Here is a 10956-nt window from a genome sequence, read left to right as displayed (position 1 = left end):
AGAAGTGGAGGGTCTCAAAGATGGGGAAACCCTGAGGGCAAAGACGGGATGGAGAGGCTCAGGGAGACTCTGGAGGCTGGAGAGGGAAGGGCAGCTCACCCGAGCTGGGGGTGAGAATCTGCTTTAGGCCCTTGGCTCTCCCCACTTGATTCCTCTTGGGTCTGAAGTCTGAGCTCACAGAATTTCTGTGTGTGACCAGCCCCTCCCACCCTCTGGGGTGGGGAGAGAGAGGTCAAGCAAAAAGCTGGGGCTGCTGGATCCAAGTAGGAGCAGCTCCCAAATCAGAAACTGAGGCGTCTGCCCAGCCCTGGGTCTCCCGGCTGCACTTATCCCTCTGAGAAGTGGGTTTCCGGAGTGTTTCAGAGTTGAAGGCAGTGATTGACGCTGCGGTTATAATATTTGCTCACCTGCATGTCCAGAGAGACTCACACACTTGTGCACAAACACATACACACATGTGCAACACAAACACGTATGTACTTACAAAGTGTACACCCCCCAGACATGTACACACTGTGTAGACATGCATACAATGCCGTGTGTGCACACATGCATGCCACACCTACATGTGTAATACAACACACATGCCACATGGTTTCACATAGATATGTACACATATGCCTGCATACACACTACACACACACATACTCACTACAGAATACAGATACACAAAGGGATCCTTAGAAGCACATTCACACTCACAGACGCCCACACCATTGGCGCCAGCTCCAAATGTGCTTCTGTTCCTCTGTGGGCCCGTGGGTGCACAGCTACCTCCAGAGGCCTGACCCCCCTCCTGTTACCGGCACACCCATGACTGTCTTGTTTTGCTCATTGCACTTGGCACCACTGCAATGACTGCACCAATCTGAGTCCTTGTTGGTACTCTGCCCCCTCCTGCAGGAGGACCTTGTCTGTGTGCCCCACTGCCCCCAGCCCCAGTCCCAGGCTGGCATGACGTAGGCATGCAGAGTTTGTGAATTAATGCCTGTGGGTGTGTGTACATGAGGGCGGGTTACTGGGGAGGGTGACGTGGTGGGGCAGGCGCCTGCCAGTATGGGGTTGACCCCGATGGTGTGCCCAGCGTGGGTGTGTCTGTGATTGTGGCCAGGCAGGGCACCCTCCAAGGGAGAGGAGGACTTGCAAGTGGAATGCGACCCCCCAGCCTCTTTCCCCTAGGGGCTGTAATCTGATCCCTGGGGACTCCCCCCAGCCTCCCTCCCTAGCTCTCGCTGCAGCTCCTTCTCTTCCAGATCCGGGGCAGAGTCCAGGGTGGCTCAAGGCTCCTCCACACACGCCCGCTGAACCCTGAGCTCCCTGAGCTGCAGGGATGGGGCGGGCTGAGGCCGCCGCCATGATCCCAGGCCTGGCTCTGCTCTGGGTGGCAGTGCTGGTGGGTGCTGCCCCCAGCACGCCACGCCTTCGCCTCTCCTTCCAAGGTAGGTGCACCTGGCAGGCAGGAGGGCTCACCTCAGGGTGGGCAGGAAAGGGGCCCAGTGTGGGTAGGGGGTGTTGTGTTTGCTGTTGTACTGTGTGTGTGCCACCGGCTGGGTTGGATTGGGGGCACGCTCAGGCCATCTCCAATTAACCCTTTCCTGGCCTCAGTCCCCAAGCTCTCTGCCCACATTCTCCTCATGCTTTCCCAGGAAGCATGGCAACAGATCCTGCCTCTGTTCCATCCCCTGCTCCCAGGGAAGTTGAGGTGTGGGGACTGTTAGAGCCCCCTTCCCACACCCCCTACACAGGGTGGTTACTAGGCAGTGGTATCATACTGAACCTAGGCTGGTGGCAGAGAACCCTCAGCCTGACTTTGGGGTTGGGGTTCTGGCTGTCCCAACATGCAGGCCTACCCCAGAACCCTTGCCTCCCCGTGCACTCGCCTGGAGACACTACTTGTCCGAGGTTGCCCTAGAAGCTCCACCTCCTTCCCCCATGGGGGCAGGGGTGGGCTGCACTGCCCACCGTGGAAGCTCTGACCCTGGGTGGGCCTGTCCCCCTGAGTGTAAACTCACACGTGTGTAAAATCACATGTGTGTGGGCCAGGTCACATGTACAACCTTGGCCTAGAAGAAGCTCCTAGCATGACTGGCGAATCCTCAGTGGTGTCCCCGCCCCACAGAGCTCCAGGCCCAGCACGGTCTCCGGACCTTCAGGCTGGAGAGGACCTGCTGCTACGAAGCTCTGCTGCTGGATGAGGAGCGTGGGCGCCTGTTTGTGGGCGCTGAGAACCATGTGGCCTCCCTCAGCCTGGACAACATTAGCAAGCGGACCAAGAAGGTGCCAGGGACCCCCAGCCTCAGCACCGCCCTGGGACCCCACTCCAGGCTTCCTGGAGGATGGGCCCCCTGAGTGGACGACACCCTCAGCATAGAGAACATCCTGAGTCCCTGACCTGTGTTCTCCCTCCCCCACCCTCCCCATAGCTGGCCTGGCCGGCCCCTGTGGAATGGCGAGAGGAGTGCAACTGGGCAGGGAAGGACATTGGCGTGAGTGTTGGCTGCCTGGGTGGGAGTGGGGAGGGTCAGCCCCTCACTCTAGAGGTGGGCAGTGCTAAAACAGAAGCCTGCCTGTTCTGGCTATGATGGGGGTTGGAGGTGTTGAGGTGGCTGAAGTCCAGAGGTAGTGAGTCAGGGTGGGGGCTATGTGATTCTTCTTGGAGGCCTCTGCGTCATGGGGGGCAATGCAGGCATGCTTCCCAATGAACCCATTCTGGTGAGAGGTGAGCCGGGCTGGTCACCAAGGGCACCTGAGCCCCTAGGGCCCATGTTAGTACTTGCCTGGGCTAATGCAGAAAAGAAGGGGTGGGAGTGCCACTGGTGAGCTGGGAGCCCTTAAGGCCACCTCCTTGGGGGAGGCCTCATTGTTCCTGCCCCTGCCCACGTGCGCGCTAGACTGAGTGCATGAACTTCGTGAAGTTGCTGCATGCCTACAACCGCACCCACTTGCTGGCCTGTGGCACAGGGGCCTTCCACCCAACCTGTGCATTTGTGGAGGTGGGCCAGCGGCTGGAGGTAAGGCTAGGTCTGGTCAGGGAGGGAGGTTGGGAGGGTAAGAAAGGGCCTACAGTAACAACTCCCCCCTGCCTCCCAGGAGCCCATGCTCCGGCTGGACCTTCGAAGGCTAGAGGATGGCAAGGGCAAGAGTCCTTATGACCCCAGGCATCGGGCTGCCTCCGTGCTGGTGGGTGAGTCCAAAGGCTGGGGCCCCAAGAGAGCTCCTGGAACCCCTCAGAGACTCTAGCATCTCACAAAGTCCCAAGACCCTTCCTAGAGCCCCAGGGATCCCCCATAGCCTCACTGACTCCCCAAGAGCCCCCAGAGCTCCATAGTGCCCCCAACCCACCACAAGAGCCTTTGGTTTCACTAAGCAGCCTTGCCGTGTCTACAGGGGAAGAGCTGTACTCGGGAGTAGCCGCAGACCTCATGGGCCGGGACTTTACCATCTTCCGCAGCTTGGGTCATCGTCCAAGTCTCCGAACGGAACCACACGATTCCCGCTGGCTCAACGGTGAAAGACTGGTGGGACTGTTGGGAGAGGGCCCTCATCTCCAACAGAGCAGGTGCTGAGTAAGGCCCATAAAGGGAGTGAGCAGTGAGTGCTCACCAGGTAGCTACCCTGGGTCAAGCCCTGCACTAGGCACTGGGTCGCAGGGTGGACAAGATAGGTATGGCCCGTGCCCTCTTTGAGTTCACAGACCTCAGATCTAATACACAATAAGATCAGTTCCAATGGCCAGGAGATATAGTGAGAGAATGGAGAGGAAGGGAAAAGGAGACTAGGCAGCGGTGGTGGTGGTGGGAGGGCTGGGGAAAGGAAGATACCCTGCTGAGAAAAGGTATGCGCTAATGCCCAAAACACAGCAGGATTTCGGGAAGAGCATAAGAGCATTCCAAGCAGAGGGAATAATTAGTGCAAAGACCCTGGGGGCAGGAACAAGCCAAGGAACAGACTCATGAAGGGAGCAATGATAAGGGGTCTGGACTGTCAGCACAGGGTAGGGCCAGGGTAGATTATTCTAAGAGTGATGAGACCCAGCAGAGTATTTGAAGCAGGAGTGGGGGCATCTACTTCCTGCTAGAGAGGAAGATTCATGAGTGAAGGTAAAACCAGGTACCCCATATCCCTCCTTTCTTGGCCCACTGGCATAGAGAACTGCCAGGGGAGAGGCGAGAGGCCCACCACTGGCCAGAGTCGGCTTGCCTGTGGGCCCAGGTAGCCATGGTCTCTGCTGCCCTCTCGTGGCTTCTTCTTGACTCACAGGCCCTCTTTCTTTCGATTGTGTCCTCGGGGAGCACCACCTGAACTTGGTCCCAGAGGCTGGGTGGTCAGCTGCTGCCCTGAGGGCTTCTGCCGGCACGAAAGAAAGGGGAGGCAGTGCCTGGGCCTCCTAGCAGGGGGCAGGGCCAGGACCTTGCTGACCCCACGCCTCCTGCTGTGGTCAGAGCCCAAGTTCGTCAAGGTCTTTTGGATCCCGGAGAGTGAGAACCCGGACGACGACAAGATCTACTTCTTCTTCCGTGAGTCGGCAGTGGAGGCCACGCCGGCCCTGGGACGCCTGTCTGTGTCCCGCGTTGGCCAGATCTGCAGGGTGAGGAGTCCCTGGGCCACATTCGGTGATCCTGCCACCGCCCCTTTGCCTGTCTGTTGGGGCCTCGCCCTCATCCCCTCCTACTGACCCCGCAGAACGACGTGGGTGGCCAGCGCAGCCTGGTCAACAAGTGGACTACGTTCCTGAAGGCGCGGCTGGTGTGCTCAGTGCCCGGTGCTGAGGGCGATACGAACTTTGACCAGCTCCGTAAGTGCCAATAATTGAGGATGGGGTGTGGGGAGGGGCGCAGGGGCGCAGACCCTGAGCCTGGCTGTGCACCCTCCCCCAACTTGGTCCCTTCCCTGCAGAGGACGTGTTCCTGCTGTCCTCGCGGGATCGCTGGACCCCGCTGCTCTATGCTGTCTTCTCCACGACCAGGTGAGGTGTGGGAGGTAGTGGGGCAAGGCTGGCTAGGCCCCACTTGAGCCCCTTACTCCACTTACATCTTCACCTGCAGCAGCATCTTCCAGGGCTCCGCAGTGTGCGTGTACAGCATGAATGATGTGCGCCGGGCTTTCCTGGGACCCTTTGCACACAAGGAGGGGCCCGTGCACCAGTGGGTGTCCTACCAGGGCCGTGTCCCCTACCCCCGACCTGGCATGGTGCGTAGCCCAGGGACTCCCACCACAACCCACTTAAAGTTTCAGGGGTGGAGAATTTGGCCTGGGGTTTTCTTGGTGAATGTTGTGTCTTCTTTTTTTTATGGGTGGGAAAACATCATCTTCATTAGACAGGGCTCCTCAGGGGAAGGCCATGTTTCCCTCTCAGACCCCCAAAGGCAAGGCTGGAGCTCCTCCCTCAGATTCCCAGGGCAGGGCTCTGTCCAACACCCGCCCCCTGTGCGTGCGCGCGCACACACACACTCACACATGCTCCAGGTTCCGGGAGGTGTCCTGTGGAGGGCTGCCCACCAGGCCTTCATATCCACGTCCTTGTCATGCCTCCTTCCCACCCCCCAGTGCCCCAGCAAGACCTTTGGCACCTTCAGTTCCACCAAGGACTTTCCTGATGATGTCATCCAGTTTGCCCGGAACCACCCCCTCATGTACAATTCGGTCCTGCCCATGGGGGGGCGCCCCCTCTTCCAACAAGTGGGTGCCGGGTACACCTTCACCCAGATCACTGCGGACCGTGTAGCAGCTGTTGACGGATACTACGACGTCCTCTTCATTGGCACAGGTCAGGGTCCTGCCATGACCACCCACAAGACCCAGCCCAGGCTCTTTGGCCTGTTAGTGAAATCTCCCCCTGTTCAGTCCCATCTCCATATTTTTCCGGGGGCTGTGCCCCCATCTCCTTCTGGATGCTGCTCTGATTGCTCCAACCCACATTCTTCACCATCTCAACCATGCGGAGGGTGGAGGCCTCAGAGGTGAGGAGACCCCTGGCCCTGGCTGTCAGGGAACACAAGGAGTCACTCAGCCTTCTCATCCCTGCAGATGCTGGCACGGTGCTGAAGGTGATCTCCGTCCCCAAGGGTGGCCGGCCTAATGCTGAGGGGCTGCTCCTGGAGGAGCTGCACATGTTTGAGGTGAGGCCTAGCCCCCATTGCCTGGGGTACCCCCACCCCACGGAGCTCTGATCCCAGCACCCCTCCTCCCTCTCAGGACTCAGCTGCTGTCACCAGCATGCAAATCTCCTCCAAGAGGGTAAGTGACCAGAAGGCTTGCGGGCGGAATGGACCCAGCCTCTTCCCAGGTGCCCCCACCCCCATTCTTCTCTTGGTAATTACAAGCCCCGGTTTCGAGTACAGGCTCTGCCTTCACTAGACTGTGGGACCTGAGACCTCAGTGTTCCCTTTTGTCAAATGGGGGAAGGGATCCCTGACCTATGGGAGGCAGGCACGGGGCCACCCAAGGTCAGCCTGGAGCCCCTTGTACCCCTAGCACCAACTGTACGTAGCCTCTCGGAGCGGGGTGGCCCAGATCCCGTTGCACCGCTGCGCTGCCCACGGCCGCGCCTGTGCCGAATGCTGTTTGGCACGTGACCCTTACTGCGCCTGGGATGGGGCCGCGTGCACTCGCTTCCAGCCCAGTGCCAAGAGGTGGGTAGGATCAGGGGCGGGCTGCCTGGAGGGAGTCTTTATCTGCCCCCGGCTAAAAGAAGGGCTCACGGAGGCTCTAATGTCCCCTCTCCCCAGGAGGTTCCGACGGCAGGATGTAAAGAACGGTGACCCCAGCACACTGTGCACCGGGGGTGAGTGTCCCAGCTGCTCTCACCCCCCATCCCTTAAAGACTGCCCCACCCTGCCCTGCCTTGTCTGAATCTGACATTCCCTTTGCCCCCAGACTCATCCCACCCTGCGCTGCTGGAGCGGAAGGTGTTCGGTGTGGAGGGAGGTAGCGCCTTCCTGGAGTGTGAGCCCCGCTCGCTGCAGGCGCGCGTCGAGTGGACCTTCCAGCGCGCGGGGGAGGCGGCCTACACTCAGGTGAGCCTCCCCTCACTCCCCTCCCAACCAGGCCCTTGTTCCGACTCCTACGACCAGGAAGTGCGCGCCCTGATTAATGAGGCCCTTGGCCTGCTCCGCACATCTAGATGCGATCCAGCTCTGCCCAGTGAGTCTCCGCCCAACCAGACCCCTAACGCCCAGTTTGGCCCCTTGCCTGCACTCCGCATCCTGGTGAGGCCCCATTCCTCTAACTAGGCGCCTGACGCCCGCGCCCCAGCCCAGCCCGAACGAAGCCCCGCCCTTTCTCCGCCCACTGGGGGGTGGTCTCTGACGCGCCCCCACGTTCAGGCGAGCCCCGCCCTGTTCCCTAACGTCAGCCTCACGCTGATCCGGCCTGCAGGTGCCTGCAGAGGAGCGAGCCGAACGCACGATGCGGGGCCTGCTGCTTCGCTGGTTGCGGCGTGGGGACTCAGGCGTGTACCTGTGCGCAGCCGTGGAGCAGGGCTTTTCGCAGCCAATGCGTCGCCTGGCGCTGCACGTGCTGAGTGCTGCGCAGGCTGAAAGGCTGGCCCGGACCGAGGATGCTGCGCCCGTTGCGCCGCCGGGCCCCAAGCTCTGGTACCGGGACTTCCTGCAGCTGGTGGAGCCGGGCGGCGGTGGTACGAACTCCCTGCGAATGTGTCGTCCGCAGCCCGCGCCGCGCCCACCGCCTCCCGAGTCGCGGAGGAAGGGCCGCAACCGGAGGACACACGCCCCAGAACTGCGTGCTGAGCGGGGGCCGCGCAGCGCAGCGCACTGGTGACTCGGCTGTCCCCACACTGGGGACTGGGGAGGTGGCAGCAGCAGAGAGAGGGGGCGGTCAGACCCTGGGAAGCAGCTAGGGCCCCGGCACACAGCGGTTCCTGGTGGAGGGAAGACACCGACCCGACAGGCCCTGGCCAACAGGCAGCCATGCCGGCTTATTTATTAACAGAGAATAATCCTTGAATGCAACCCCGATAGGGGCGGCCCAGGCTGCGCACAGGGTCCAGCTGGTCAGGAGGAGGCAGAGAAGCAGGGTCCCCGAGCAACGACCTGGGTGGGGGAGGTGCCCAGAATGCCCACCCTGGGGGAAGGGCCACCTCTTTGGGCAGTGAGCAGAAAGCTGTGAACAGGCTGGGGTGGGGGTGGGGGTGGGGCAGGCCGACTGTACTAATGCAATAAACATGTTATCAGCTGAAGCTGGAACGGCCCCATCAGACAGCCGCTGGTCTTAGTGTTACTGACCCAGGTTCTTGGACTCTTTAATCAATAGAAGTTGGTAAGAGGCCAGAGGAGAAATTCGGGCAAGGCTTTATTGGGGCTCATGCTGCAGAACAAGGGAGTGAAAATAAGAAACAGGTGCCCAACAAGCAACAGGTGCCCTTGCTTGCTTGCTGGGGGAACAAGGGTTTGGGGGAGGGTGGCTCCGAGCTGGTTCCTTAAATGGAGTGAGAGTAGGGGCACACCCATGGGTCAGGCCAGAGGGGTGACTTAGGTGGTCTGCCCACCCTCTTGGCGGTGTCGTGGGCAGGAATCCTGAGTAGTCCCCTGCTTTTGCTCCCAACACCTCAGAAGTGGCAGTTGGGTTTTTGTTCTTTTTGCGTCTTGCTCATAATTTGCCCCAGTTGCAGGTGTGTGTGGTTATTTTTACTCCCTTAGAGTTTCTTGTATTCTGTTGCTCCAGGAGATGTTTGTCCAGGTGTAAGCACTGCAGCAAAGGGTCTCAGGTCCCAGCCTGTCTCATTCCCCCCTGAGGGATTCTACACCCTTTATTTTTAAGGATTAAGGGACCAGAGGTCTTCTTCTGAAATGTCTTCCTGCTGGATAGGGGCTGCAGATCCTAACCTACGCTATAGGTATAGAAGTCCCTTGCTGACTGTTTTAGGGACCTGGGTTACCCTTGGCTGGAGTGGGTTGAAATCCTTGAGCCATCATGAGCCTTCCTTGAAACTGTTGAAGCCTAGAAAACACAAACTTAACCAAAAGCTTAAACAGACAAGGGCCAAAAAGGAGAAGAACAGTAATAGCCACAAGAGAGCCTAGAAAGGGAAGGAATCAGGTTAACTTTGGGAGGGCTTCCCTAACTGCTGACCAGACGACGGAGGCAGTATCACCCCTGCCAAAATTGTGAAGCCATTCTGCTTGGGTGTATATTTCTTTACTATTAACTTCTGTTTGTCCTGTGACACTGATTTAGGTGCAGCAGGAAGTAATAGTTATCCCACAGATTCTGCCTTGTTCTGTCAGAAGGTAATCAAGAGCTAGATGATTATCAAGAGCTGCATTAACCAAAGTAACGAGAGGTCTTAAGTCCTGTTAAGGCTTGCCCTGTCTGTTTTATCACATAACCAAGCTGTCTGGTGAGATTTCTCAGTGTTGCTTCATGATAAGGGAAGCCTCCCCATGGAGCTGCCAGTCCTATGGCCAGCCCTGCCCCTGCTAAGATCATTCCTAGTGCTCTCTGGGTTTGGTGGTGACCTAGAGTGGTCCTGTTATAGATCACAATCCCTCTTTGCCCTGTAGTCCCTATAGTGCACTCTCCTATGAAATGGACATTATCAGTGCAGTTATAGGCCATACCTTGGTTGGAAAAGGACAGGGTCTGGCCATAATTTTCTAACATATGATGGTTTGGATGTCTACAGAGGAAAACAAACCCTTCAGGGGTGCAGGCTGGAATGTCTGTCTCGCCGTGGTTAAGATTTGATAGTCCATGAAGGACATAGCTGTTGCTACTACCTGTTCAACTAGGGGAGGACGGCAAACTGTTGTTGTTAATTTAGATCAATATGATGTTATAAGAATCTCTCTCTCTCTTTTATTTTTTTTTGGCTGTGTGGGATCTCAGTTCCCCAACCAGATACTGAACCCGGGCCACAGCAGTGAAAGCCTGGAATCCTAGCCACTAGGCCACCAGAGAACTCCTGCAAAGCTCTTGTTAATGCAGTTAGCTCAGCATTGTGGGCCGATGTCTGTGGTGGCAAGGCCTTGGTTTCTGTGACTTCATCTAGACCAACTATGGCATACCCTGCCTTCCGAGTTCCCATCTCTATAACACTGCTCCCGTCAGTAAACCATTTGACCTCAGGGCTGTCAAGAGGTTCATCTAGAAGATCAGACCTGCTGGAGTAAGTTTGTTCTATGATCTCTATACAGTGATGCAGTAAATCTCTACTCTCGACAACTGGAAGTAGGGTTGCCGGGTTCAGGGCTTGGCACACCTGTATGTCATGGGTGTCCATGAGGAGAGCCTGATATCTTGTCAGTCTTCCTCCAGTCAACCAGTGATGTCCTTTGACGTCCAGCACAGATTGTACTTGACGAGGGGTTAATACATCTATAAGTGTTGTCCCAGGTTGAGCTTGGAAGCCTCATTAACTAAGAGGCCTGTGGCTGATATTGCCTGCAGGTAGCTGGGCCATCCCAGGGTTATTGAGTCCAGATGTTTTGAAAAGTAAGCCGCTGGTCTCTGATCTGGTCCCACATCTGATGCCAGCTTTTGGGTCAGGACTCCTAGCGCTATCCCCGACTTCTCATGAGCATATACGGTAAAGGGCTTGTTCAAATTTGGAAGTCCCAGTGCTGGTGTTCTGTTTAACTCAGCCTTTAGAGTCTCAAAGTCCCATTGGTGGTCCCTATTCTGGTGAAGGAGTTCCCTTTCTTTTCCCTTTAGAGCCTTATAGGGACTTCCCTGGTGGTCCAGTGGTTAAGACTCTGTGCTTCCACTGCAGGGGGTATGGGTTCTATCCCTGGTTAGGGAACTAAGATCCCACATGCCCTGCGGTGAGGCCAAGGAACACACACACACACACACACCAAAAACAAAAACGATTATCTAGAGCCTTATATAGGGGTTTGGCTCTAACGCCATAATTTGCAATTCAGATATGACAGAACCCAGCTTTCTTTGTGGTTGGAGATGGTAATGCACTGATTGCTATTCTTCAGTCTATGCCCA

The 10956-nt window shown here is 57.4% G+C and overlaps 1 protein-coding gene across 3 annotated transcripts; it reads left to right on the top strand.

Moving 5' to 3' along the window:
• Positions 1-1315: 1315 nt before the first annotated feature.
• Positions 1316-7779, top strand: SEMA3B (semaphorin 3B; the record flags this gene model as incomplete). Of its 3 annotated transcripts, none has more annotated exons than XM_082847585.1 (17): positions 1316-1439; positions 2120-2277; positions 2424-2486; positions 2892-3011; positions 3091-3184; positions 3388-3507; positions 4443-4588; positions 4684-4795; positions 4897-4966; positions 5046-5190; positions 5548-5767; positions 6028-6119; positions 6196-6237; positions 6475-6632; positions 6729-6784; positions 6877-7016; positions 7378-7779. In XM_082847585.1, the coding sequence occupies 17 exons, from the start codon at positions 1331-1333 to the stop codon at positions 7777-7779; spliced, it is 2247 nt and encodes a 748-aa protein (XP_082703711.1). The 3 variants fall into 3 exon arrangements, with proteins under 3 accessions (XP_082703711.1, XP_082703713.1, XP_082703712.1); XM_082847587.1 differs by having other exon boundaries at positions 1331-1439; positions 5049-5190; XM_082847586.1 differs by having other exon boundaries at positions 1331-1439; positions 4855-4966.
• Between the last annotated feature and the right edge of the window lie 3177 nt (positions 7780-10956).

The sequence above is a fragment of the Leucopleurus acutus genome (genome assembly GCF_964270905.1).
Source record: "Leucopleurus acutus genome assembly, chromosome: 10".
Taxonomy (NCBI): domain Eukaryota; kingdom Metazoa; phylum Chordata; class Mammalia; order Artiodactyla; family Delphinidae; genus Leucopleurus; species Leucopleurus acutus.
Note: the sequence above shows the minus strand (reverse complement) of the source record. Positions and strands in the feature narration are given on the sequence as shown.